The 26,165-nt window shown below is 52.1% G+C and overlaps 1 protein-coding gene across 7 annotated transcripts in view; it reads left to right on the top strand.

Annotated features, from left to right (window-relative positions):
- Nucleotides 1–26,165, top strand: part of TNK2 (tyrosine kinase non receptor 2) — a 52,693-nt gene that overhangs the window by 19,266 nt on the left and 7,262 nt on the right. For 3 of the 7 annotated variants that reach the window (XM_075570998.1, XM_075570999.1, XM_075571001.1), the window contains exons 2-13: nt 1,089–1,269; nt 1,896–1,966; nt 3,540–3,746; nt 4,975–5,127; nt 6,786–7,063; nt 10,803–10,929; nt 11,312–11,458; nt 12,935–13,029; nt 18,390–18,584; nt 19,932–20,023; nt 22,433–22,552; nt 24,003–25,441. In XM_075570998.1, the coding sequence (XP_075427113.1) occupies nt 1,089–1,269; nt 1,896–1,966; nt 3,540–3,746; nt 4,975–5,127; nt 6,786–7,063; nt 10,803–10,929; nt 11,312–11,458; nt 12,935–13,029; nt 18,390–18,584; nt 19,932–20,023; nt 22,433–22,552; nt 24,003–25,441 (3,105 nt within the window). The remainder of the gene's footprint in view (nt 1–1,088; nt 1,270–1,895; nt 1,967–3,539; nt 3,747–4,974; nt 5,128–6,785; nt 7,064–10,802; nt 10,930–11,311; nt 11,459–12,934; nt 13,030–18,389; nt 18,585–19,931; nt 20,024–22,432; nt 22,553–24,002; nt 25,442–26,165) is intronic. The other 4 variants (XM_075571000.1, XM_075571003.1, XM_075571002.1 and 1 more) reach the window with 4 other exon arrangements.

Here is a 26,165-nt window from a genome sequence, read left to right as displayed (position 1 = left end):
TCTCACCCTCTCTGCCTCACCTCTCACCCTCTGTACCTCCCTCTCACCCTCTTTGCCTTCCTCTCACCCTCTCTGCCTCACTCTCACTCTCTCTGCCTCTCTCTCTCTCTCTCTCTCTCTCTCTCTCTCTCTCTCTCACCCTCTCTGCCTCTCTCTCACCCCTCTTACTCTCTCTGCTCCCCTCTCAACCTCTCTGCTCCCCTCTCACCCTTTTTGCCTCCCTCTCACCCTCTCTGCTGCCCCCTCACCCTCTCTGCCACCCTCTCGGCCTCCCTCTCACCCTCTCTGCCTCCCTCTCACCCTCTCTGCCTCCCTCTCACCCTCTTGGCCTCCCTCTCACCCTCTCTGCCTCCCTCTCACCCTCTGTCACCCTCTCACCCTCTCTACCCCCCTCTGTACCTCCCTCTCACCCTCTCGGTCTCCCTCTCACCCTCTCGGTCTCCCTCCCACCCCCTCTGTCACCCTCTCGGTCTCCCTCTCACCCTCACTGCCTCCCTCTCACCCTCACTGCCTCCCTCTCACCCTCACTGCCTCCCTCTCACCCTCTCTGCCTCCCTCTCACCCTCTCGGTCTACCTCTCACCCTCTCGGTCTCCCTCTCACCTTCTCGGCCTCCCTCTCACCCTCTCTACCGCCCTCTCACCCTCTCTGCCTCCCTCTCACTCTCTGTCACCCTCTCTGCCTCCCTCTCACCCTCTCTGCCTCCATCTCACTCTCTCGGCCTCCCTCTCACCCTCACTGCCTCCCTCTCACCCTCACTGCCTCCCTCTCACCCTCTCTGCCTCCCTCTCACCCTCTCTGCCTCCCTCTCACCCTCTCTGCCTCCCTCTCACCCTCTCTGCCTCCCTCTCACCCTCTCTGCCTCCCTCTCACCCTCTCTGCCTCCCTCTCACTCTCTCGGCCTCCCTCTCACCCTCTCTGCCTCCCTCTCACCCTCTCTGCCTCCCTCTCACTCTCTCGGCCTCCCTCTCACCCTCTCTGCCTCCCTCTCACCCTCTCTGCCTCCCTCTCACTCTCTCGGCCTCCCTCTCACCCTCTCTGCCTCCCTCTCACCCTCTCTGCCTCCCTCTTGCCCTCTCTCCCCTGCAGAGGCTGGGCTGTAGCATGCAGCAGTCGGATGAGGGCTCAGAGTGGCTTTTGGAGCTCCTGAGCGAGGTGCAGCTGCAGCAATACCTCCTGCGCATCCGCGATGACCTCAATGTCACGCGCCTCTCACACTTCGACTACGTCAAGAATGAGGACCTGGAAAAGATCGGCATGGGCCGGCCCGGTGAGCAGAAACTCGGACAATTATTACGAGGCTTTATATATACCCCTGTGCTCCTTCCTCCCGCCCTGCCCCTTCCCCCCGCTCTGCCCCTGCCCCCCGCTCTGCCCCTGCCCCCAGCTCTGCCCCTTCCCCCACTCTGCCCCTTCCCCCGCTCTGCCCCTGCCCCCCTCTCTGCCCCTTCCCCCCGCTCTGCCCCTTTCCCCCTCCAAGCCCCTTCCCCTGCTCTGCCCCTTCCCCCCTCTCTCCTCGTCCCCCCGCGCTCCCCTTCCCCCGCCCTGCCCCTTTCCCCCTCCAAGGCCCTTCCCCCCGCTCTCCCCGTCCCCCCGCTCTCCCCTTCCTCACGCTCTGATTGGAAAGAGAGGAATACTATTGACCTTCATTATCAACAAGAGTATTCACTCTAATATGCCGAAAATGTTAATTCTCCTATTGGGTCTTCCATCGGTTCTTCCAAAGTCGCTGTAACCTTAGTAGTCATCAGATACTTAGGGCACAATCTCTCTTGTCCCGTTGCGGCCTTCCTTGCGCCTTGGAGCCTGACTGGTAGTAGGGAAGCGTTGCACAATCTCTATGGCAGCATGGACCTCTGCGTTGGCTTTAACAAGGATTATTCCTTTTTCCCGTAGGCCAGAGACGGCTGTGGGAGGCGGTGAAGAGGAGGAAGGCGATGTGCAAGCGCAAGTCCTGGATGAGCAAGGTAACGGAGGCCCTCCCAGCTCCACCAACCTGACTCCTCGCTCCGTGTCACCGTGAGATCTGCACCCCTGTGCGTGTGTATTGTAGGGCCTTCCAGCAGCAAAAGGATAAACCCCATCAGGGCTGGGGGCATCGTCAAATTCATCACTTATACCTATCCTTAAAAATATAACACTGGATCTGCCTTATTCAGGATGTGAAATAGCTTCTCAAATGGTCTGCCAGTTATGTGAGGCCAGTTTCCCATCCCACCAGCTTTTATTTCTCTAAATGTGTTGTATTTTATTTACTTGTTAAACATTATAAATGGACATCAGTGGGATATATATATATATATATATATATATATATATATATATATATATATATATATATTCAAGAAGAAGCACTGATGTATGCATCTCATTTGCATATATGCCCTTGGAAGGCAAAGGGATAACCTCCAGAAGTGTCGCTGCACAGGAAGAAGAGGGCGGAAGAAACAGAAAAAGCAACATAGAACAACAGAACATTTTGTTTGTTTTTATATAAGAGTCACTGCTAAACAGGAAAAGTTGGCATTTTGGCCACTGCAGCGCTGAAGAGGTTAACCCCGCCCTGTCCCAAACTTTGCCTCAATCTTCTGCCCTCTGTCTGCAGTGTTGGAATATTTGGGTCTGGGATTACTCTGAGAATAGAACCCACCCACCCTGGGGGTATCGCGTGTCCCTCCGTGCTCAGCGGGGCTGGCTTGGGTGACACACGCTTGCCCCAGGATTTCCTTTCTCGGGACGCTCCCTGGGAGAAGGATGGATTGATGCAGCTGCGGGGGCTCTCAGGGTTATCAGGCAGCGGAAGCTGTTAATCCCCGGTTGAGAGAGATGCTGCACATTTCCAGGAAACATCATGCTATGAGCATGTTTGGGGAGCGTTAGCTTTCTGAGAGCCTGAAATACTCGCCTCCCACGGGCTCTCGGGATTACGCCAGTGACATGCAACCTGTGGTCCTGGCGTGACTCCGGACTTTAAAATCCAGTAGCTTTGTACTGAAGCGTTCTGGTTGCTGTAGGGGTTATGTGCCAGATTTATCCGAGAACAGAAAGTCCCTTTGTTTTAAAACATCTGTGTTACAATAAATTCCGTGCTGTGTATGTATTGTTAACACAGGTCATACGAGCCTGCATGTCAGCTGTCAGCCGCACAATGTACCGTTCCTCGTGTGTATAATGCTGCTTCCAGCTGTGTGCTTTTTATAATATATGTACTGATATGCCTTCAGCAGTAATCATTTATTGTTTGCAGTACTGCAGTTTTAGAGTATGTAAGTAGGTCTTTATATAGCGCCCACCATGTACTCTGCGCTTTACCAAACAGACCACAATACAGGGAATTACAATACAATAAGTGAGACAATAGGAAATGAGATCCCTGCCCCACAGAGCTTACAATCTAAGTGGCATTGACTTGTAGAGACAGTGGGCGAGGGACTAAGTGCAGCAGATGGCAGAATGATGTGTTTACGCGTTGTCACCAGTATTTATCTTTCTGTGTTTGCTTGTTTGTGGGTAATAATTATTTGAATATTACCTCTCCAGGTGTTCAGCGGAAAGCGCCCAGACTCGGAATTCCCGCCACAGCCCCAGAGTACCTTCCGCAAGCCGCCCACCCCACCACCCCCCGAGGGCCAGCAGGCCCTGACCTGCCTCATCAGCGAGAAGGACCTGTCCCTGTTTGAGAAGCTGGGGGACGGCTCTTTTGGGGTGGTCAGGAGAGGCGAGTGGAGCTCCCCAAATAGCAAGCTGGTAAGTAGGTAACTGGCATGACCCTGATAACCCCTCACTGTCAGAGGCTAGGGGCGCCAGGTGTCCAGTATAGAACCGGACTGTCCTGTATTTCTGTCCAGTAACAAAATAGTGGTAATACTGGACATGTATGTGTATACCGGTATTACCTCTCTGGACATAGTGACCTGACCGGCTTTGGGGGCTGCGGGATTTCCCTGAGCGGGGCTGTTGCCAGGGGTCTGGCAGCTTCCTCCATCCTGATTAATGGAGCCAATCAGGAAGAGGTGTCAGGAGCCTGGGGGTGGGGCCAACGAGAGGAGGAAACAGCATGGAGCAGCGAGAGGTAAAAGAGTGAGTGTCTATGTGTCTCGAGCACGTTGCACCATTCACGATTGTGTCCAGTATTTTTGGAGAAGCCGCCTGGCACCCCTAGCAGAGGCCAGCAACACAAAACACCGTTCAAGCTGCAGTTTTTAAAAATATATATATTTTTCCCATTCAATATGTGCATCAATACAATCTGCACACTGACACGTGATTAGCTAAGCTGCAGATCGACCCGTTCTCCTGTAATCGATCGCTTGCTCCGGGTTATTTAATTCAGTTCTTGCACAGCATTCTGGGCAATGTAGTCCTGGAATATGATTGACTGGGCAGTTAGTACATACAATTGGTGCATTGCTAGAGAGAGGGCGGGGCTCAAGAGCCAGAGCCAATCTGAAGGGGAAGGGGGTGTGACTTTGGAAATGCTTCCTACATTAGAAACATTAAAAATGTAATTAAAACATTTTTTTTTTAAATGCTACAAGTGTTTTCTCACAGTGCAGGACTGATTTATTAAAACAACACAAATGTGGGATATTGCTTGTACTGCTGCTTTAAGATAATAGGAGATAAGACAATTTTCTGCGACTTTTGAGACTGGCAAACGGTCTTATTACCAAAAGACATTAGATACAGTTTGTAAAAAGGATCCAAAGCGTTTGGTTACCATGGAAATGTTACAAGTTAAAAACAATACTTTTTAAAGATATAGTTCAGCTTAATTGAATCTATCGCGCATGTCACTGTCCTTAGTCCACTTCTGTGCCTTTACTTTCACTGTTACTGTCAGCGGATTCCCTGCTGCGAGAAAATGAGATTAACGCGTCTGTGAACCTTTCCTAGTGAAAAAAGCGAAGCCCAAGTGGCTCAGAACGCGCCTTTGGACGCGGAAAATACCGCTGTTTTCCCCTGCTTTGCGCAGATAAATGTAGCCGTGAAATGTTTGAAGACGGACGTCCTGACGCAGCCGGACGCGCTGGACGATTTTATCCGAGAGGTGAACGCGATGCACTCCCTGGACCACATCAATCTCATCCGGCTCTATGGGGTCGTTCTCACCCACCCGATGAAGATGGTGAGCGGAGGGCGTGGGGGCAGAAAGAATGGGGTAGCTGGGGCTTTTATTGCTTGTAAGTCACCTCGAGGTGTCAATGAGCGGTGGGTCGCCAGGCTGGTCCTTTCTTCCATGTAGTAACAAAGGAGGGAGTTCTGGGTATGAGACTTTTTATTGGGCCAACAAGTAGGCGATGTGTTACAAGCCTCCCAACCTCTCGGGTCCTTCATCGGGTGTGGCAGAGTAGGGGGTATGCCGTCCGGCTCTGCCACACCTAATGAAGGACCCTGAGAGGCTGGAAACCTTTTAACATTTCCACTACTTGTTGGCCCAATAACAGGTCTTATAACCCCTCCCCCCCCTCCCTCCTCCCCTTCCCTCCTCCCCCTCCCTCCTCCCCTTCCCTCCTCCCCCTCCCTCCTCCCCCTCCCTCCTCCCCTTCCCTCCTCCCCCTCCCTCCTCCCCCCTCCCCCTCCCTCCTCCCCCTCCCTCCTCCCCTTCCCTCCTCCCCCTCCCTCCTCCCCCTCCCTCCTCTCCTTCCCTCCTCCCCTTCCGTCCTCCCCCTCCCTCCTCCCCTTCCCTCCTCCCCCTCCCTCCTCCCCTTCCCTCCTCCCCCTCCCTCCTCCCCTCCCTCCTCTCCTTCCCTCCTCCCCCTACCTCCTCCCCTTCCCTCCTCCCCTTCCCTCCTCCCCTTCCCTCCTCCCCCTCCCTCCTCCCCTTCCCTCCTCCCTCCTCCCCCTCCCTCCTCCCCCTCCCTCCTCCCCCTCCCTCCTCTCCTTCCCTCCTCCCCCTCCCTCCTCCCCTTCCCTCCTCCCCCTCCCTCCTCCCCTTCCCTCCTCCCCCTACCTCCTCCCCCTCCCTCCTCCCCTTCCCTCCTCCCTCCTCCCCTTCCCTCCTCCCTCCTCCCTCCTCCCCTTCCCTCCTCCCCTTCCCTCCTCCCTCTCCCTCCTCCCCTTCCCTCCTCCCCCTCCCTCCTGTGTTACTAGAGGAGGCGGGAATGTCGCTCTGATTTGTTGTGGCTGCATTTGTCGAGGTTTGGATTTGTCGCTGCGCATGATTTGTGACGCGATACAATGATAGCATAGCGAAGAAGAATACCAAAAGCAAAATACATTATACATAAAAGGAACCTGCCCTCAAGGAGCTCACAATCTAACTGGTGTATAGGGTGAGAGAATAAGAACATGGATGTGCAAATTCTATAGGGCAAAGTTAAGAGGGCGTTAGTGATTGTGTCATGTGGAGCCGTGTGGGAATGCTTTCCTATAAGGAGACTAATGCAGAGGGTGGGCTTCTCCGTCAGCGCGGACCTGTTCTGTTCCTTGGTGCTGCTGTGGAAAAGCAGCAGGACGGGTTTGTACTGTTCCTAAAGTAGTAGGAGATCCACATTCTCACTGTGACTGGATTGTGAGATTGTGTTGCTGGTCCTTCGAGTGATGGGCAATATGTGGACCATGTGCCACCATTACAGCATCAATCATGGTGAGGCCAATGACTCTTAATGGAAAGGCCTTCTCCTCTCTCGTGGAAAGGCTTTCTCATTGGAGTGGTGGAAAGTCTTGCTCATCGGGGCCCTTTATGCGGTGATAGCGCCCGTTATAACTGGAGTACATAACTATATTACAGCCCATGTCCTTGATTTGTGAGCTTATTGTGTTGGGTGGTTCCGTGTCCTCCAGGTGACGGAGCTGGCTCCCCTGGGCTCGCTCCTGGACCGCCTGCGCAAAAACCTGGGCCACTTCCTGATCTCCACGCTCTGCCACTACGCCATCCAGATTGCCAATGGCATGGCCTACCTGGAGTCCAAACGTTTTATCCACCGGGACCTGGCGGCCAGGAACATCCTGCTGTCACCCAACGACTTGGTGAAGATTGGGGACTTTGGCCTCATGAGGGCACTGCCCAAGAACGACGATCACTATGTCATGCAGGAACATCGCAAGGTACCCTTCGCCTGGTGAGTTCCTCGCTGTGTACAGGAGAGTGGGGGCACAGCCGCTGCTCACAAGACAGGGGGTGAAGTGGCGGTCAAAGCACGGTTGCAAGTATATGCCATGGAAAGTGAATCCGTGGCAAATGTTAGTTTTAAACACAAATAGTAGCTGCTCTGATCTGTTATTTGTTCTCTGACTGCGTCGACCGCTCGTACTCGCTTCTCACTTTCTTCTCTCTTTATCTTGTGTGTTTGTATATATATATAGTATGTATGTATATATATATATATATATATATATATATATATATATATATATATATATATATATATATATATATATATAAAATGGAAATAGCCGTGTTAGTCCAGTTGCGATAGTGCAGAATAAATGAGTTCTTCAGTATTAGGTGATACCTTTTTTATTTGGACTAACAATTTATATCATAGGACAAGCTTTCGAGAGTTTTCCTCTCTTCCTCAGGTCGGCAATACTGATATACACAGGAATCTATGGCTAAAACAGAGGTTAGGAAAGTAGAAAACAACAAAAAACAGAGATGTAGATAAGGTACAGTGAGAGAGGGATGTTTGAAGACATTGGAAGGGTAATAAAAAGGTGACAAGGAACAGCATGGAGGAGGAAGGGGAGCCTGTCACTGGACACCAGGACGAATGAAACATATTTATATTGATTCACTAGGCAAAGCAAGGTAGTAAAAACAAAATGCAGTTTATTCGGGTAAACTCACGTACAACACAAAAAATGCACAAAATACAGATAAAAGCAGCACACTTACTGGGGGTCTGGGGGTGAAATGTAGGCTCTACAAGGTGCAGGGCGCCTGCTTCGGTATTCTTACCCTGACCGGGATATACACCCGGCCTTCCTCGTCCTTTTTTCGGGTTCAGTTCTTAGCTGCGTTTATATATAAATAAAAAGATCACTTGTGAGCACATTTACATGACTTATATTTATATTTGCACACGTACACATACACACACACACACACTCTTACATCACTAACATTCAGGGACCATTTAACACCTAAATCATAAATCGCATACTGCACAGGGGGAGGGATATGCTTCAGTCACAGATACATTCCAAGATGCACTGTTTCTAAGTTAAAACCTTGCTGGCTTTATCCATTGTAACACCGCCGGAAGAAGAGAAGCATTCCGTTAGCCACAGAACGGCATCGAGTATTTGTTTTTGATTATTAAGCTCGGCTAACACAGTACAGATACCTCTCTCTCTCTCTCTCTCTCTCTCTCTCTCTCTCTCTCTCTCTCTCTGTCTGTCTGTCTGTCTGTGCCGGTGCTGGTAACTGGGTTGGTAGCTGTGCCGGTAGTTGTAAGGCCTCGTTCAGGGTGCAGGCTTCTGAGGGAGGGCGTGCTGCCGTGCGAGCTGCCGTGCGAGCTGCTGTGGGACACAATGTATTCAATTTGAATACTGGTTGTCAGGGTAGCAGCTGCCCTGTCTCCGAAGCCCGGAGTTGACGCTGGCTACAGTTTCAATAAACAAACCAAGTCGTTTTTTGAAGCTGCAGCAGCGTCACTGGGACCTCGGCAGCCAATGAAATCATTCTTGAGAATGATTTCAAGACTGCAACTTGGATCCCTAAGCTGCTGTCTGTAGCCCGATCCCCCTCTGTAGCCCCACCCCCTCCCCGCCCCCTCAACTCCTGAAAAAGTCTGCTGGGAGGATGAACACACATCGCCCAGCAGACTGCCGCTCGCACACGCGAACGCCTGCCCTCCAACTGGTGCCTCCGGCACCCTGAACGAGGCCTAACTGTGCCAATAGTTGTAGCTGTGCTGGTAGTTGTGCCGGTAGTTGTAGCTGTGCCGGTGCTAGTAACTGGGGAGGTAGTTATGCCGGTGCTAGTAACTGGGGAGGTAGTTATGCCGGTGCTTGTAACTGGGGAGGTAGCTATGCCGGTAGTTGTAGCTGTGCTGGTGCTAGTAACTGGGTTGGTAGCTGTGCCGGTGCTAGTAACTGGAGCGGTAGCTGTGCCGGTATTTGTAACTGTGCCGGTGCTAGTAACTGGGTTGGTAGCTGTGCCGGTAGTTGTAACTGTGCCAGTGCTAGTAACTGGGGCGGTAGCTGTGCCGGTGCTAGTAACTGGAGCGGTAGCTGTGCCGGTAGTTGTAGCTGTGCCGGTAGTTGTAGCTGTGCCGGTGCTAGTAACTGGGGTGGTAGATGTGCCGGTATTTGTTGCTGTGCCGGTGCTAGTAACTGGGGCGGTAGCTGTGCCGGTAGTTGTAGCTGTGCCGGTGCTAGTAACTGGGGTGGTAGATGTGCCGGTATTTGTTGCTGTGCCGGTGCTAGTAACTGGGGCGGTAGCTGTGCCGGTAGTTGTAGCTGTGCCGGTGCTAGTAACTGGGGCGGTAGCTGTGCCGGTAGTTGTAGCTGTGCCGGTGCTAGTAACTGGGGCGGTAGCTGTGCCGGTAGTTGTAGCTGTGCCGGTGCTAGTAACTCGGGCGGTAGCTGTGCCGGTAGTTGTAGCTGTGCCGGTGCTAGTAACTGGGGCGGTAGCTGTGCCGGTAGAATGCTTGTGGTGTACATAGCTTATATTGAATATGATCTGCCACATATTCTCTGGTTACAAATAGTCCTTCCTCTGGATCCCAGACATTAGGCGCCTGGGTTCCCTTCTCTGCATTGTATTGTTTGATTGTGCCCAGAGCCTTTATTGCTGGTGGCTGCCGTTCCAGGCTGGGTTTGTTCTCCGGGGCAGCTGGCTGTTACACATTGTCCTGATTGGATATGATGGTTGTTGCCGATTGCCTTCCCGTCAGTCCCCGGCCTGGCTATTTGCACTTTGTGTTCTGCGATTTGATCTGTAGCGGCAGGACTGGGACGGCTTTGCTGATCATGAGAACTTGAAGTCTCGGTTACGGGCACGGATATTTCCCGCGGTTTTCACACAGTTCTGGGATAGGCGACTGTTTTACACCTAAAGTTGCCCTGTCTGTGTATTTCCTATCCCCTCTGCCATTCCTACTCTACCTCATCTGCCGTAGATTTTTATGGTCGATTTTACACCTGTGTTAAACTCCTGGAATCTCTGTAAATTAGTATCAATGACCTGAGGAAGAGAGAACCCCCGAAAACTTGTCTTATAATAACAATAAGAAAGGTATCACCTAATGCTGAAGTACTCACTTACTCCGCACATGTGACAAACCTACCTCACTGTTGTTCTTAAACTGAAAGTGTATTTCTTTTTGTAGTTTAAGTCCTGTATAAACTATCGGAAATGTTTAACCTGGTGTATCACGTCACTGATTTCTGAGGACTTCTAATAAAATCAATCAGTTATCAATTGGAAGCCAACTCCGCCTGCAGTAACGGTCTGATTATCAGGGCCGCGTTTAGTATTTCTGTCCCTGATACTGCATGAGCAGCTTTTCCACAAAGTCAGACGAACGGTTCTGTGGCTCTGTCTCCTCACCAGTGAACTTTGGCCCGGGTCATAATGTTGGGGTCCCAGTGATATAGTCCATACAGGCTTACTATATGTGCAAGTGTCACGGTGCTCCTCAGTCACCTACTGCTGGTGTCATCCTCCACTGTTCCAAAAATCAATCATTCACCAGGTAACAGGCAGGGCACCGTCACCAAATTCACAAGGAGAGGCAGGAGGAACACTTAGCACGACTTGGCTCTCACAACTCAGTTGTTTCATACATCTCTCATTATTTTCTTTCTCTTTCTCCCTTTCGTTTTCTGTTCCTTTCCCCCCTCTTCCACCAGGTGCGCTCCAGAGAGCCTGAAGACCCGCACTTTCTCCCACGCCAGCGACACATGGATGTTTGGAGTGACGCTGTGGGAGATGTTCACATATGGCCAAGAGCCATGGGTCGGACTCAACGGGAGCCAGGTGAGACCAGACACCCAGAGAAAACTAAGGGCTTGGGAAACTTCGCCGCCCCTCTGAACTAGAGGTGCCACTTGGGTCATCCATCCGGGTTGGGCCAGAACAGTTTTTTAAACTTTATTGGATATTGCTTGAATAATGAGCTTCCCTTCTCCGAGCCTGGAGCGTTAGAAAGTCCTTGTAGGGTTTTAGCTGTCCTTTGTGAGGATGAACACAAGTAGTATAGATGTGGGAACTTCTCCCTTATCCTGTTCAGTGCCATAGGAGCCCTGAACTCATTACCAAACACTGACGCAGAAAGGATACTAGTGTTGACACTGACAGGGTGCTTCTCCGAAGAGTTTACAGTCGATGTTGTAGACGTGCTGACCTCTGTTTCCTGCAGATCCTTCATAAGATTGATAAGGAGAGTGAACGGCTGGCACGGCCCGAGGATAGCCCGCAGGACATCTATAACGTTATGCTGCAGTGCTGGGCTCACAAACCCGAGGACAGGCCAACCTTCGTAGCACTCAGGGATTTCCTGGTAGAGGTGAGTCCGGGAGTCACAGGGGAGTTACGTTTCTAGAACGCAGGTCGGAGCAGCATGGCCAACCTTAATCACTGGAATGCATTGTCTCTGTTCGGAGAGGAGCCTCATCAGCAAGCAACCTCAATCATTGGAGGTCTGTCATACTAAGCAGTAGGCCACATCATTTGTCAGTCTGTCCCATTGGGTGAGACTGTCCCTCCCATTGGGTGAGACTGTCTCTCCCATTGGGTGAGACTGTCTCTCTCATTGGGTGAGACTGTCTCTCTCATTGGGTGAGACTGTCTCTCTCATTGGGTGAGACTGTCTCTCTCATTGGGTGAGACTGTCTCTCTCATTGGGTGAGACTGTCTCTCTCATTGGGTGAGACTGTCTCTCTCATTTGGTGAGACTGTCTCTCTCATTGGGTGAGACTGTCTCTGTCATTGGGTGAGACTGTCTCTGTCATTGGGTGAGACTGTCTCTCTCATTGGGTGAGACTGTCTCTCTCATTGGGTGAGACTGTCTCTCTCATTGGGTGAGACTGTCTCTCTCATTGGGTGAGACTGTCTCTCTCATTGGGTGAGACTGACTCTCACTGGCAAAGTCTCTCTTTCTCATTGGGTGAGACTGTCTCTCTTCGGCAGACAGTCTCATGCTGGAGAGAGCCCCTTTCCTTGGCAGAAACTCTCTCACTGGAAGAGAATCTCTCTCATTGGATAAGCCCCTCTCATTGGGTGAGACTGTCTCTCTCACTGGAAGAGACTGTCTCTCTCATTGGGTGAGACTATCTCTGTCATTGGGTGAGACTATCTCTGTCATTGGGTGAGACTGACTCTCTCACTGGCAGAGACTCGCTCTCTCATTGGGAGAGACTGTGTCTCTCATTGGCAGACTGTCTCACGCTGGAGAGAGACCCTTTCATTGGCAGAGACTGTCTCTCATTGGATGAGCACCTCTCATTGGGTGAGACAGTCTCATTGGAAGAGACTTTCTCTTTCATTGGGTGAGACTGACTCTCTCACTGGCAGAGACTCGCTCTCTGATTGGGAGAGACTGTGTCTCTCATTGGCAGGGACTGTCTCTCATTGGCAGGGACTGTCTCTCATTGGGTGAGACTGTCTCATTGGATGAGCACCTCTCATTGGGTGAGACTGACTCTCTCACTGGCAGAGACTCGCTCTCTGATTGGGAGAGACTGTGTCTCTCATTGGCAGGGACTGTCTCTCATTGGATGGAGCTGTCGTGTGTATTTCAGTTACAGAAAGAAATGCTTAACCCTTTCAGTGCTGTAGAGGACAGTACTGCATAGCAAAACATTTCTGGTCTCCCAAACATTAAAGGGTTTAACCCTTTTGCTGCCCTTTTGCTGGCAGGTGAATGTGTGGCACCCTTCAGGCGCGGCAACAAACAGGTTACGAGTGACGTCACGGGCGGAGTGACGTCACGGCGCAGTCTGCCCCTGCAGGGTGGCTGAGCGTTCCTGTCCTCTCTCCCCAGGCGCAGCCCACAGACATGCGAGCGCTGCAGGATTTCCAGGAGCAGGACAAGCTGCACATCCAGCTCAACGAGGTCATCACCGTCATCGAGGGCAGGTACCGTGTGCCACCCCGGGGAGTAACCCTTCAGTGCCGCCGGGGACAGAGTATTATTACCTGGGACACCTGACCTGTCAGAGGGAACATAACCCCTTCATTGCCAAAGGGAGGTTTGTCTATTTTATATTGGGAACAATCTCTCCCGAAATCAGGCACAGTACCACTACTTTCCTAGGGGCACATTGAACTATGAGGCTTTGCAATGAAAGGGTTAAACCGCCTTACACCGCTCCGTACAGGCAAAGTGTCCGGGAGTTTAAAATGGGGCTCCCCTTAGAGGCCAGTGCAGTCTGAAGGTTACCATGGTAACCTCGGACACTAGAAAGGCGGAAAATCATGATTTTAACGCTCATTAAAATAAACAGACGAGCCGAGCCCGCTCGGGGGGGGGGGGGCAAGATTATTATTGTTTATGTGTAAAACGCCAACATATACCACAGCGCAGTACAAGGGGTCACAGAGAGATGTAATCTGCACAAACAGAGTTCCATACAAATAAGCGCAAACAGATACAGAAGTAATGAGGCCTGATCCTCAGAGCTTACGCTCTAGGTACTAACATTGTGAGTTTAATTCATAGAGACTTCACGGGAACGGGGGGGGGGGGGGGTAGCTGCTGCTTTAATACTGTATAGGCCCCTCTGGCAGTGAAGTAGTTAAATCAGATTAGGGAGTTACAGGGCGCGCTGGCAGTGCAGGGGTTAAGCTGTGTGTGTTGCTGACTCACCCTGTGGGTAGGTTATCGACGGGCGCTGGGTGGGGAGCAGCAGGTGAGTCACAGAGGAGCGCCTGTCACTACCACACCCGTAATTGTGCCGGGCGTCAGGGACATGCAGAACGCAGCGTGGAAATAACCTCTTCACTGCCGGAGAGGAGAGAGTAACTGCTGCTGGATTAACCTCTTCACTGCCGGAGAGGAGAGAGTAACTGCTGCTGGATTAACCTCTTCACTGCCAGGGAGGAGTTAGTCATTTCTGCTGGATTAACCCCTTAATTACCAGAGGAGAATTTACAGCAGCTGCTATAATACTATTAACCCCTTCTGTTTGCAATCTTGCAGCTGTCACCTCTGTATTTGTAACTCAATTAGCAATACCGGAAAAGCTGCCTGCTCTACAGTGTATTTTGCCAGGGGCCACGTTTACCGTTTCACCGTAAAGGGATCCCAATCACAAAAACCCCCCCACCTTTTTATTTTGACACCTCTAATTACAGGACATGGATAATTATACCGTTGTGGGGGAAGTCTTGCAGATGTACAAAGCTGTCTCCAGCAGTGAAAGGGTGCAATCTGTCCCAGTGTCACCTCATGACAGGCTCTGATTTATGGCCCATATTGGTCTGTCACTGGCACTGCTGCGCCCACCCAGTTAACCCTTTGAAGGATTGGAATATGCTTGTCCCCTTTAATACCACAATGGTATTTCCCACTGCACTCGCACATATTGCTGAGGGATCAGCCCACTTTGGTTCAGTGGGTGGGGTTTGCGTCTCACTTTAGCCCCAACGCAAACAGGGTTTGCAGCTTTGTATCTTCCCCAATTTCACCACAAGGACTTTCTGCTGTAGGAGTTAAAGTTAGATGTGCAGGAAGAGGCTGAACCTCAGTTACTGACTGGCAGGGCGCACTCTCCAAAACTATTACAAGGGAAAGTTTTATTTAACGCAGGACTGGTCAACTCCAGTCTTCATGGGCCACCAACAGGTCAGGTTTTAAGGATATCCCTGCTTCAGCACAGGTGACTCAATCAGTGGCTCAGTCAATGAGGCCCCTGAGGAGTTGGCCGCCCCTGATTTAACGGTTCTGCAGCGCAAAGGCTTCTGGGATTGCGTTAGTGAAAGGCGTCTTGGGACCACCCCCGGTTACTTTTCTCCGAAGAGATGTCTAGATTCAGAAAGCCGGAAGCGCGGTGCGGCGGTTACAGTCGCGATTCTCTGTGATTATATTGTTGTAATTCTTTCACCGAAAAACCGTAGAACAAAGAACAAAACGACACGTTCTACAAAAAGGTTTAATTGTGAAGGTAAAAAATAAATAACTGCAAAGAAAGACAATGAAGGTAAAACACTGAGCACATTACAAACGTACATTTCTGCAGCGAGCCTCTCGCCAGGAGAGCTTGCAGTCTACTGGTTTGTGCCTAACCCACAAGCACCCTCCCGCCCCCCCCCCCCCCTTTGCCCCAGCGCAGCGCTATAGCCCCCGGCAGGTAAAGTGTTAAATGTGAAACAACGAACTTAAATGCACCCATTTCCTTTGACCCGGCCTGTGTACCAATGGCGTGCTGCAGCTTAGATACACACTCACACACCCACACACCGCTCCCGTCCCTGCTGGCAGCAGCGCAGCGGGGGCAGGTGAGTTAATCTCCAGAGATGGGATGGGTTACATGGGGAGGGGAGCGGTGTCAGAGCAGCGCTGACAGACGTCCTGTCCGAGAAGGGGAGAGCGGTTTCAATCTAAGGCTCCTGGGCTCAGTAAGTAACCCCCCCCCCCCCAAAACCAGCAGCCCTACATCCTGGGATTTGCAACACAAATGGGGTGTTAGGAGGGGCGATAATGAGAGGCTCGAGGGGCTCTAACGGGGAGGTTCAAAAGCGTCATTCTCTGCAGTGCGTTGCTGCCTCCTCTGGTGTTGAATGGGTTAATAATTCCTCTTCCTCTAAGCGAAGTGCCCTGCAGACCCCCCCCTCCCCCCTATACTGTGAGAATGTAATGGGGGGTAAGTCCTATCCTGTGCAGGGAGGTCCCATGGAAGTGTGTGTGCGGGGACATACACACATCCTTCTCGGATCTAACACGAGATGTAGAGTAGAGCCGGGTAACCCAGGGGAGGGAGGCGGTGAACGTATATTAATGATGCGCATGTAGAGTGATCAGAACTTTACAGCGATTAATTAGCGATGACGGCGTTTTCTCACCGCTCCCTTAATTAATAGCACCGGTACTCACTAAATGGCTGTGCTGAGGGAGGGTATATCCTGGCTGTTCCCTCGGAAGCAACAATGTAATGAATCTGTTACAATGATGAATGAAATCCTCTGTTAGAGGGGAGAGAGTGGGCACTTAACCCCATCTGTGCCGGAGGGAACGCCGCCTGGGGCCGCAATATTCTGAAGCAAAGTTAGCTCTACCCTTGCACTGCATGCCAGCTGCCCCTTCCCCCTACCCCTTCTCCTCTCCCCCTACCCCTTCTCCTCTCCCCCTACCCCTTCTCCTCTCCCCCTACCCCTTCTCCTCTCCCCCTACCCCTTCTCCTCTCCCCCTACCCCTCCTCCTCTCCCCCTACCCCTTCTCCTCTCCCCCTACCCCTTCTCCTCTCCCCCTACCCCTTCTCCTCTCCCCCTACCCCTCCTCCTCTCCCCCTACCCCTCCTCCTCTCCCCCTACCCCTCCTCCTCTCCTCCTACCCCTTCTCGCCTGCTCATCTCTCGCCCCCCCTTGCTCCTCTCTCACCCCCCCTTGCTCCTCTCTCACCCCCCCTTGCTCCTCTCTCACCCCCTCCCTTGCTCCTCTCTCACCCCCTCCCTTGCTCATCTCTCCCCCTCCCTTGCTCATTTCTCGCCCCCCCTTGCTCATCTCTCCCCCCACTTTGCCCTCGCCCCCCCCGCTTTGCCCTCGCCCCCCCCGCTTTGCCCTCGCCCCCCCCCTTTGCCCTCGCCCCCCCGCTTTGCCCTCGCCCCCGCTTTGCCCTCCCCCCCGCTTTGCCCTCGCCCCCCGCTTTGCCCTCGCCCCCCGCTTTGCCCTCGCCCTCCGCTTTGCCCTCGCCCCCCACTGCTTTGCCCTCGCCCCCCACTGCTTTGCCCTCGCCCCCTCTGCTTTGCCCTCGCCCCCCCACTGCTTTGCCCTCGCCCCCCCACTGCTTTGCCCTCGCCCCCCTCCGCTTTGCTCTCGCCCCCCTGCTTCGCTCTCGCCCCCCCCCCGCTTTGCTCTCGCCCCCCCCGCTTTGCTCTCGCCCCCCCCCACCCCGCTTCGCTCTCGCCCACCCCGCTTCGCTCTCGCCCCCCCCACCCCGCTTCGCTCTCACCCCCCCCCACCCCGCTTCGCTCTCACCCCCCCCCACCCCGCTTCGCTCTCACCCCCCCCACCCCGCTTCGCTCTCACCCCCCCCACCCCGCTTCGCTCTTGCCCCCCTACCCCGCTTCGCTCTCGCCTCCCGTCCCAGCGTCTCTCTAGCTCCGTGTCTCTCCCCCTTCTCTCGCCCCCCCTCTCCCTTGCGTCGCTCTCGCCCCCCTCCCCCGCTTCACATCACATCTGTTCCTCCCCCCCCCCCCCCCACCCCGGGACTTCTCTGATCTGAGGGTGACCATGGGCCCCTGCATGAGAAGCAGAGCGCACAGTCAGAGTGACGGGAGGACGCGTGGTCTGCTTTCTGACGTTGTTTTATAGAGAATTAGGGAGGGGGGGGGGGCAGCTGTCACATATATAGCATTAGTCTAAACCCAGGGGTGGGCAACTCCAGTACTCAAGGGCTACCAACAGGTCAGGTGTTCAGGATAACCCTGCTTCAGCACAAGTGGCTGAAGACTGTGCCACTGATTGAGCCACCTGTGCTGAAGCAGGGATATCCTGAACACCTGACCTGTTGGTAGCCCTTGAGGACTGGTCTTGCCCACCCCTGGTCTAATCTCTGCTGTTTTAGGGAGGGGGTGGGGGGGCCTGGAGCCCCTCAGCCGGGTAATTAGTAACAAGCCGGAAGGGATCCCAGGAGACTCAGGAATGACTGCTTGTGACAGATGAAAGTCTCGGGGTTTGTGCTGTGTCTGAGCGTGCCTGCCGAGGGATGACAGGAAGAGGGTCTGACTCACCCAGACCGTGCACGCACACGCACACACACACACACGTGTTCACCGGGCAGCACGGATCCACACCGGGGATAAAAATCCGTGTGCTGTAGCGTTAACTCGGAGGAGACGGACTCCCGTGCTGAGCGGGGACTCGTCTGCAGGTAAGATATGGGGACGGTAACGTCTCGGGGGCAGGAATTCCAGTCTGCTTGGATTTTTGGGCTGTGATCGTCCTCCAGGGCCACCTACAGGTCAGGTTATCCCTGCGTCAGCACAGGTGGCTCAATTAGAGGCTCAGTCTAAGATTAAGCCACTGATTGACCCACGTCTGCTGAAGCAGGGATATCCTGAAAACCTGACCTGTTGGTGGCCCTTGAGGACTGGCGTTGGCCATCCCCTGGTCTAGCAGCTCCCAGGAAGAAGCGCAACGATTGCCGTAGTGGGAATGTCTGGCCTCCATCCGCCGTTGCAACCTGCGGCTATAACTGCGCGCGTCCTGCGGTCGCGCCTGTGAGCGCTCTGTACGATGCCGCCGCCGCCGCCGTAACAGGGCATCTTTCTGTCCCGCAGGGCTGAGAATTACTGGTGGCGGGGTCAGAATAAGACGACCCTCAAGGTGGGGCAGTTCCCCCGGAACGCGGTGACATCAGTGGCCGGCCTGTCAGCGCACGATATCAGTCGGCCTCTTAAAAACAGCTTCATCCACACAGGCCATGGAGACACCGTGCCCGCCCACTGCTGGGGGTTCCCAGATCGGATTGATGAGTAAGGGGGCTCTTCCTAACACCCCTAAACATCTCAGTGTCCCCTCCTCCCAGATCTCCCCTCCTTTCTTCCTATATCCCCCCGTTTAGCAGCGGAGGTAACACCGACTGGTTCTGTGCCTGATTTCAGTATATTCTGCGCCCCGTCCTATAACCAGGCAAATCTGTGTGATTTCTCTCATATTTGGGGCTCTGAAAACATACAGGGGTCCCCATTAATTACATATTTGTTTCTTTATTAAAAGGAAGTGGAACTGTGTGTCCTTAAAATAAAATAAAAGAATGGGTTCTGAAGTAATTGAACACCGTTCCCGGTGCCGGCTCAAAAATTTAGATTGTAAGCTCTGTGGGACAGGAATGCCTTGCGACTGTAAATGTTTATATTCTAGTACTGTAGTCGATTTTTAAAGCGGCAATCCTGGTGAATTTCAGTAGTGATTTTATGACATCATTTGAACGGGGTGATGGGACCCTCTGAAGCCAAACCGAGGACTCCCGCTCCCGAGATATTTACCTGTTTAGTTCCAATACCTGTGTTACTTCCAAGCGGAAGCTGCAGCATCGTCCCACCGATGCCTTTGCGGCTTCTTATTGGTCCAGGGGACCCCTTGGTTTTGGGGGCCTTTTAGATCCCCATAAAGGTGCGGAAAACACTGGTAACTAAACTGTACGTAATCATTGGAACTGGGGGGCGGGGAAGCAAAAATAGTGCCGTCTCTCTGCTAAGGACCCCCTGGATACACATTCTGTGGGATTACTGATTTAAGGGCCCGCCCAAAATATCACGGCACTCACCCACAGTACCCACGCAAATCTCCCACCTCAAATGAAGGCAAAGTGGGTGCTTCTGGTCTGGATCATTATTGATCTCTTTATTTCTTGGGGGGCGGTGGGGGGGGCAGGGGAAAGGCGAGATAGAAATCTCCGGGCCTCACGTCAGCCGAGTGACCCGGCGTTATCCTGCGGCTGCTGCCGTGGCGCTCTGACCCGTGTCTCTCGTATTCCGGCTGGAGATGGTGGGGACGGGCGCAGTGGTTTGTAGTGTGTGAGCAGCAGGGGAATGTGGTTATGTTTTGGAGAGATCTGTGGAGTCATGGCTGAAAGGTGGGTTTTCAGGTAGGACTTGATATGTGAGATTTGCACTTGAGGCCAAAACTTGGGCGAACGTGGATTTGACGTGATATTCTGGCTGCCGGTTCAATGAGAATCCCTAGTGTTACACCACAAGTACGTGAGCGACTTTCCACACGAGCAGCGACTGTCTTTTCCCCCTCCGGGTTTGCGTTGAGCCGGGAAGTGTAGGGCGAAGGGTTTTTGACACCTTGTGCCTCTCTGCTTCCCCCTGCAGGCTGTACCTGGGTAATCCCATGGACCCGCCTGATATTCTAGGACTGGATCAAGGCAGTACCAGGCCCACCCAGCTCCCCGGAAGGGTGAAAAGTAAGTGCAGTGCGAGCTGCCTATTTCTGTGCGGTCCTGGGACAGTGTAGGGGTGACAAGGTGCATATTTACCTGTGGGGGCTGGGTGACAATGTCCCTTTCACCAGTCAGGACAGTGGTATATAGTGTTTGCAGGTACGGATGCCAAACTCTCAGCTCAGTCTAGTGATGATTAACCCTTTCACTGCTATCTGTTAACATGTTTTGACGTACAGTTAGGTCCGGAAATAATTGGACACTGACACAATTTTCATAATTTTGTCTCTGTACGCCACCACAATGAATTTGAAATGAAACAACCGAGATGCAATAGAAGTGCAGACTTTCCGCTTTAATTCAAGGGGTTGAACAAAAATATCGTATGAAACGTTTAGGAATTGCAACCATTTTCATACACAGTCCCCTTATTTCAAGGGCTCAAATTAATTGGACAAATTAACACAATCATAAATAAAATGTTCATTTTTAATACTTTGTCGAGAATCCTTTGCAGGCAATGACTGCTTGAAGTCTGGAACGCATGGACATCACCAAACGCTGGGTTTCCTCCTTTGTGATGCTTTGCCAGGCCTTTACTGCTGCTGTCTTCAGTTGATGTTTGTTCGTGGGTCTTTCTGCCTTAAGTTTTGTCTTCAGCAAGTGAAATGCATGCTCGATCGGGTTCAGATCAGGTGATTGACTCGGCCATTGCAGAATATTCCACTTCTTTGCCTTAAAAAACTCCTGGGTTGCTTTGGCACTATGTTTTGGGTCATTGTCCATCTGTATAGTGAAGCTCCGTCCAATCAACTTCGCTGAATTTGGCTGAATCTGAGCAGACAATATATCCCTATACACTTCACAATTCATCGTCTGCTTCTGTCACATCATCAATAAACACTAGTGACCCAGTGCCATTGTACGCCATGCATGCCCATGCCATCACACTGCCTCCACCGTGTTTTACAGATGATGTGGTATGCTTCGGATCATGAGCCGTTCCAAGCCTTCTCCATACTTTTTTCTTCCCATCATTCTGGTACAGGTTGATCTTAGTTTCATCTGTCCAAAGAATGCTGTTCCAGAACTGGGCTGGCTTTTTTAGATATTGTTTGACAAAGTCAAATCTGGCCTTTTTATTCTTGAGTCTTATGAATGGTTTGCACCTTGTGGTGAACCCTCTGTATTTGCTCTCGAGAAGTCTTCTCGTTATGGTAGACTTGGATAATGATATGCCTACCCCCTGGAGAGTGTCCTTCACTTGGCTGGATGTTGTGAAGGGGTTTTTCTTTACCATGGAAAGGATCCTACGATCATCCCCCACTGTTGTCTTCCATGGACGTCCAGGCCTTTTTGTGTTGCAGAGCTCACCAGTGCGTTCTTTTTTTTCTCAGAATGTACCAAACTGTTGATTTGGCCACTCCTAATGTTCCTGCTATCTCTCTGAGGGATTTTCTTTTTTTTGCAGCCTAAGGATGCCCTGTTTCACTTGCATTGAGAGCTCCTTTGACCGCATGTTGTGGGTTCACAGCAATTCGAATGCCACACCTGGAATCAACTCCAGAGCTTTTACCTGCTTAACTGATGATGATGAAATAACGAAGGAATAGCCCACACCTGTCCATGAAACAGCTGTTGAGTCAATTGTCCAATTACTTTTGGTCCCTTGAAAAAGAGGGGGCTACATATTAAAGAGATGTAATTCCTAAACCCTTCCTCCAATTTGGATGTGAATACCCTCAAATTAAAGCTGATAGACTGCACTTTAAGCCCATATTCATTATTTAACTGTAACTTGAATTTATTTTGGTACACAGCCGAAATAGCAAAACTTATATCAGTGTCCAATTATTTCCGAACTGTAGGTGCCCTGGGTTGTATTTTAGAACGAGCTTTATTTGTAACTTGGGAAGTTTTTGTGACAATAGACGATCCCTAAATTGCGTGGTTATACGGCCGCTGCAGTATTTGCAGGTAGGGCATAATCCGATACTGCGTTCCAATACCGGCGCCTGAGAGCCGCCTGCGAACATTTACTGCTATCCCTAGATGAGGAGAGAGGACGCGATACATACTGAGACTAAACCCAATGTCCAGTGGGGACATCAATGCATAAGAGAGGGTTGTAAGGGCCTGTGGTGAGAGAGCGCGTCATTGTCCTAATAATCCATCTGTATGGGGGAGTCTGAGCCTGCTCCCTTAGTATTTATAATGCCCCCATGTAAGCTTCTTCCACACATTTATTAACCCAACACCACCTGTCTCCTGCTTCTCTAACTAACTCTCTTCTTTCTCCCCATTCTCCCTTCTTCGCTCTCCATTCTCCCTTCTTCTCCCCCCCATTCTCACCTTCCCCCCCCACCTCCTTCTCATTCCCTCCCCCCGCTCTCATTCTCTTGTCTCGATGCTCCGTGGTGCCTCTTCTCTCAGGGGAGCCCCCACCTCGCCCTCCGCAGCCGGCCGCGCTGGTTAAGAGTAAGTTGCATCGTTCCCTCCTGCGTGTGTCCTGCTCCTGTTCACTCTGTTCTGTTGTAGTCGCTCTCTTGCCAGGTACAGAGTATACTGCCTGCAGACTCCCTCCACCCTGACCTCTCCCCTGTGTGCAGTGCTCCCAATAGGCGTTACAGAGAATCACTAACAACTAACTTTTCTATGTAACAAAGCTCAGCATCTTCACACACACATCGTTTTGCAATCTGGCAAAGAGAATACATCTTCTGTCTCCATCACTGTATCTTCCTCCCCCGTGCACCCCTCCCCCGTGCACCCCACCCCGCGCACTGCTCCTCCGCGCACCCCTCCTCCGCTGGCAAAGAGTATACATCTTCTGTCTCCATCACTGTATCTTCCTCCCCCGCGCAACCCTTCCCCCGCTCACCCCTCCCCCGCTCCCCCGCGCACCCCTCCCCCGCTCACCCCTCCCCCGCTGGCAAAGAGAATACATCTTCTGTCTCCATCACTGTATCTTCCTCCCCCGCGCACGCCTCCCCCGCGCACCCCTTCCCCCGCGCACCCCTTCCCCCGCACACCCCTTCCCCCGCACACCCCTTCCCCCGCCCACCTCTCCCCCGCTCACCCCTTCCCCCGCTCACCCCTTCCCCCGCGCACCCCTTCCCCCGCACACCCCTTCCCCCGTACACCCCTTCCCCCGCACACCCCTCCCCCCGCACACCCCTCCCCCGCACACCCCTCCACTTCTTCCTATGCCAATGACACAGTTTAAGGATCCTGCATGTGTTGTGTTTTGCACGAATCCTAACGCAGTGCCGACCCGACTTAAGACAAAGTAAAGATTCAGTATGAGAACGTTTGAGAGAAGGTTTATATTTAAAGGTACAGCCGGGTTTATTCACTGAAGCAGTGTACAGATTGCTGCGATTTGTGCCATGTTTCCTTCTGATCACGCACATCCTGCGTGATGTATTTATGTAAAACAATATTTGCTGGTCTCTTTAAACAGCCTCTTGTGTTTTTTTCCGGACATGCAGATGAGCGAAGCGAGAGATCACACGGTTTCTCTTCTTACAAACATTGAGCGGATTTATCACAGAGTAATGTTGCTCTCAGTTGGATTCTGTTATTTTGTTGCATTAAGGGCATTTTAATGAATAATCATGTAATATGCCGCTTTGCATATAGAGATCTGGAATCTTTTTGCCTGCAGTTTAAAGTACACAATGTGTGACGTCTGTGGATCTATCCCAGTGTAAATATACCGTGTGCCGTCAGGTTCAAGCGAGGTTCCTCTCCTATCCGAGTGTAAATATACCGTGTGCCGCCAGGTTCAAGCGAGGTTCCTCTCCTATCCGAGTGTAAATATACCGTGTGCCGCCAGGTTCGAGTGAGGTTATCCGAGTGGCCTGTTTTCTGATTTGTGTTTTGGCTGAGCTGATTGTTTTAAGTCTTGAATCCATTTTTTTTCACTTGTCTCAGACTCTCGTTAACGGGGAATCCAAGATCCCCATTTCCGCCTCCCCTAACTCTATGTTTTACCTTTCAGAGCCTCTGTACAATCCGGTCAACGGGGAGGACGACTCTCTCTCATCGGGAATTAAGAAGCTGTGCCTCAAGAAGCCAACGCCTTCCAAAGGACTCAAGCTGGTGAAACCATCGGCACGCGTTTCTGGCACTAAAGTGTCTGACCGGCAGCTGCTCGGCATCAAGGGCTGCAGTTTCCCCCCAGGAGAGGTCGCACTGATAGACTTCGGAGAGGACCTCAGCCCGGGCTTTATTTCTCCTGTGGTGGAACAGACTGCTCCTTCTTTAGCGAAGCTGGCCATGGAAGCCTTCTCATTGCTGGACAAGACCCCTCCCCAGAGCCCCTCCCGCTCCCTTCCTCGGCCTCTCCACCCAACTCCTGTTGTGGATTGGGACTCCAGACCACTGCCTGCCCCCCCAGCCTACGATGAGGTGGCACAGGATGAAGACGATTTTGAGGTATGCTCCATCAACAGCTCTGACGTTATCCTTGCTCAGAGGGCAAAGGTCACTGTGAACCTGCTCCAGAGCGCCAGAGAGAAGGGGGAGACCAACCATGGCTATGTCCAGGAAACGGAGTGGGCCCAAAGCAAAGCCAGAGCGGAGGATAATCTCTTCCTGCCTTCAAAGGAGGACAAGCAGCCCACCTTCTCGCAGACATCTGAGATCTTTGAGGAGCTTCAGCAGGAGTGCATGAAGAGGCTCCATGTTCCCATCTCTTCCTCGCTGGCATCCTCCCCCAGCCCGAGCTTCTCCCTGACCAACGCCGATGGGACGTTGTCTGAGGACAAACCTCAGATCCCGCCACGGATCCCCATACCTCCCAGGCCTGTCCGGCGCAACGAGCAGGAGCGCTGGTCTGGGGAACTGTCCCCGGCCTTCTTGGGAGAAGAGGTAGGCAGGCCGCCTCTTCTGCCTCCGCGGGACCCCTGGTCTCAGCCTACCTCTAGGACGCCTAGCCCCATGACTCTGCACGTAGGTTCGCCCCAGCAGAGATCAAACCTCTGCTCGCCCATGTCCATTGGCTCCTACCTTTCTACGTCTCCTGGGAAACCCATGCCCACCACCCAAAGCTTTGCCTCCGATCCCAAGTATGCCACTCCGAAGGTCATACAAGCCCAAGGCAAGGACGCCTCCAAAGGCCCCTGCATCCTCCCCATTGTGAAAGATGGCAAGAAGGTCAGCAACACACACTATTACCTTCTCCCCGAGCGGCCTCCCTACCTGGATAAGTACGAGAAGTTCTTTAAGGAGGCCCGGAGCACAGAGGACATCCCGATGGGCAGGAGTGTCACCACGGCGACCGTGCGGCCGATGGTGCAGCAGACGGACTACAAAGCTAACTTTTCATCCAACAACAGCAACTGCCCATCCAGGAGTGTGGTGAAAACGGCCTGCGGCCCGCAGAAGATTGTGTACGATGGGCCGGACTGCTTCAGGCCTCCGGAAAAGATCAGACTGGTGAGTCTCCAAGTGAAATTTTGCACAGGCTGAACTTGATGGACGTATTTTCAACCTCATCTACTATGTAACTAACTATGTAACTATGTAACTAACTATGTAACTATGTAACTAACTACAGGCATACCCCGCATTACCGTACGCAATGGGACCGGAGCATGTATGTAAAGCGAAAATGTACTTAAAGTGAAGCACTACCTTTTCCCACTTATCGATGCATGTACTGTACTGCAATCGTTATATACGTGCATAACTGATGTAAATAACGCATGTGTAACAGGCTCTATAGTCTCCCCGCTTGCGCACAGCTTCGGTACAGGTAGGGAGCCGGTATTGCTGTTCAGGACGTGCTGACAGGCGCATGCGTGAGCTGCCGTTTGCCTATTGGGCGATATGTACTTACTCGCGAGTGTACTTAAAGTGAGTGTACTTAAAGCGGGGTATGCCTGTATGTAACACCCCTCACAATTCCCAGTTAATGTATAAATCGTTTTCTTGGTATAGTATTTTATCAGATGGGATTTTTATACAGCCATCATTTCCTTGCAGTTCTACACTGTGGAGATCTCGGGATATCTTCTTTAAAAATTGGTAGGACCACTTTAAAAATGTCCGCTTTGCAAAATCTCCATGAGCAAAGGAGGTAACAGTTTGCGTCTGACCTCATGTTCCCGCTGGTGAATTTTTAACTAAGGTGAATTGGCACCACCTGGTGTTTCATATT

The sequence above is a fragment of the Ascaphus truei genome, chromosome 14 (genome assembly GCF_040206685.1).
Source record: "Ascaphus truei isolate aAscTru1 chromosome 14, aAscTru1.hap1, whole genome shotgun sequence".
Lineage (NCBI taxonomy): Eukaryota > Metazoa > Chordata > Amphibia > Anura > Ascaphidae > Ascaphus > Ascaphus truei.
This window is presented reverse-complemented; position numbering and strand designations above follow the sequence as displayed.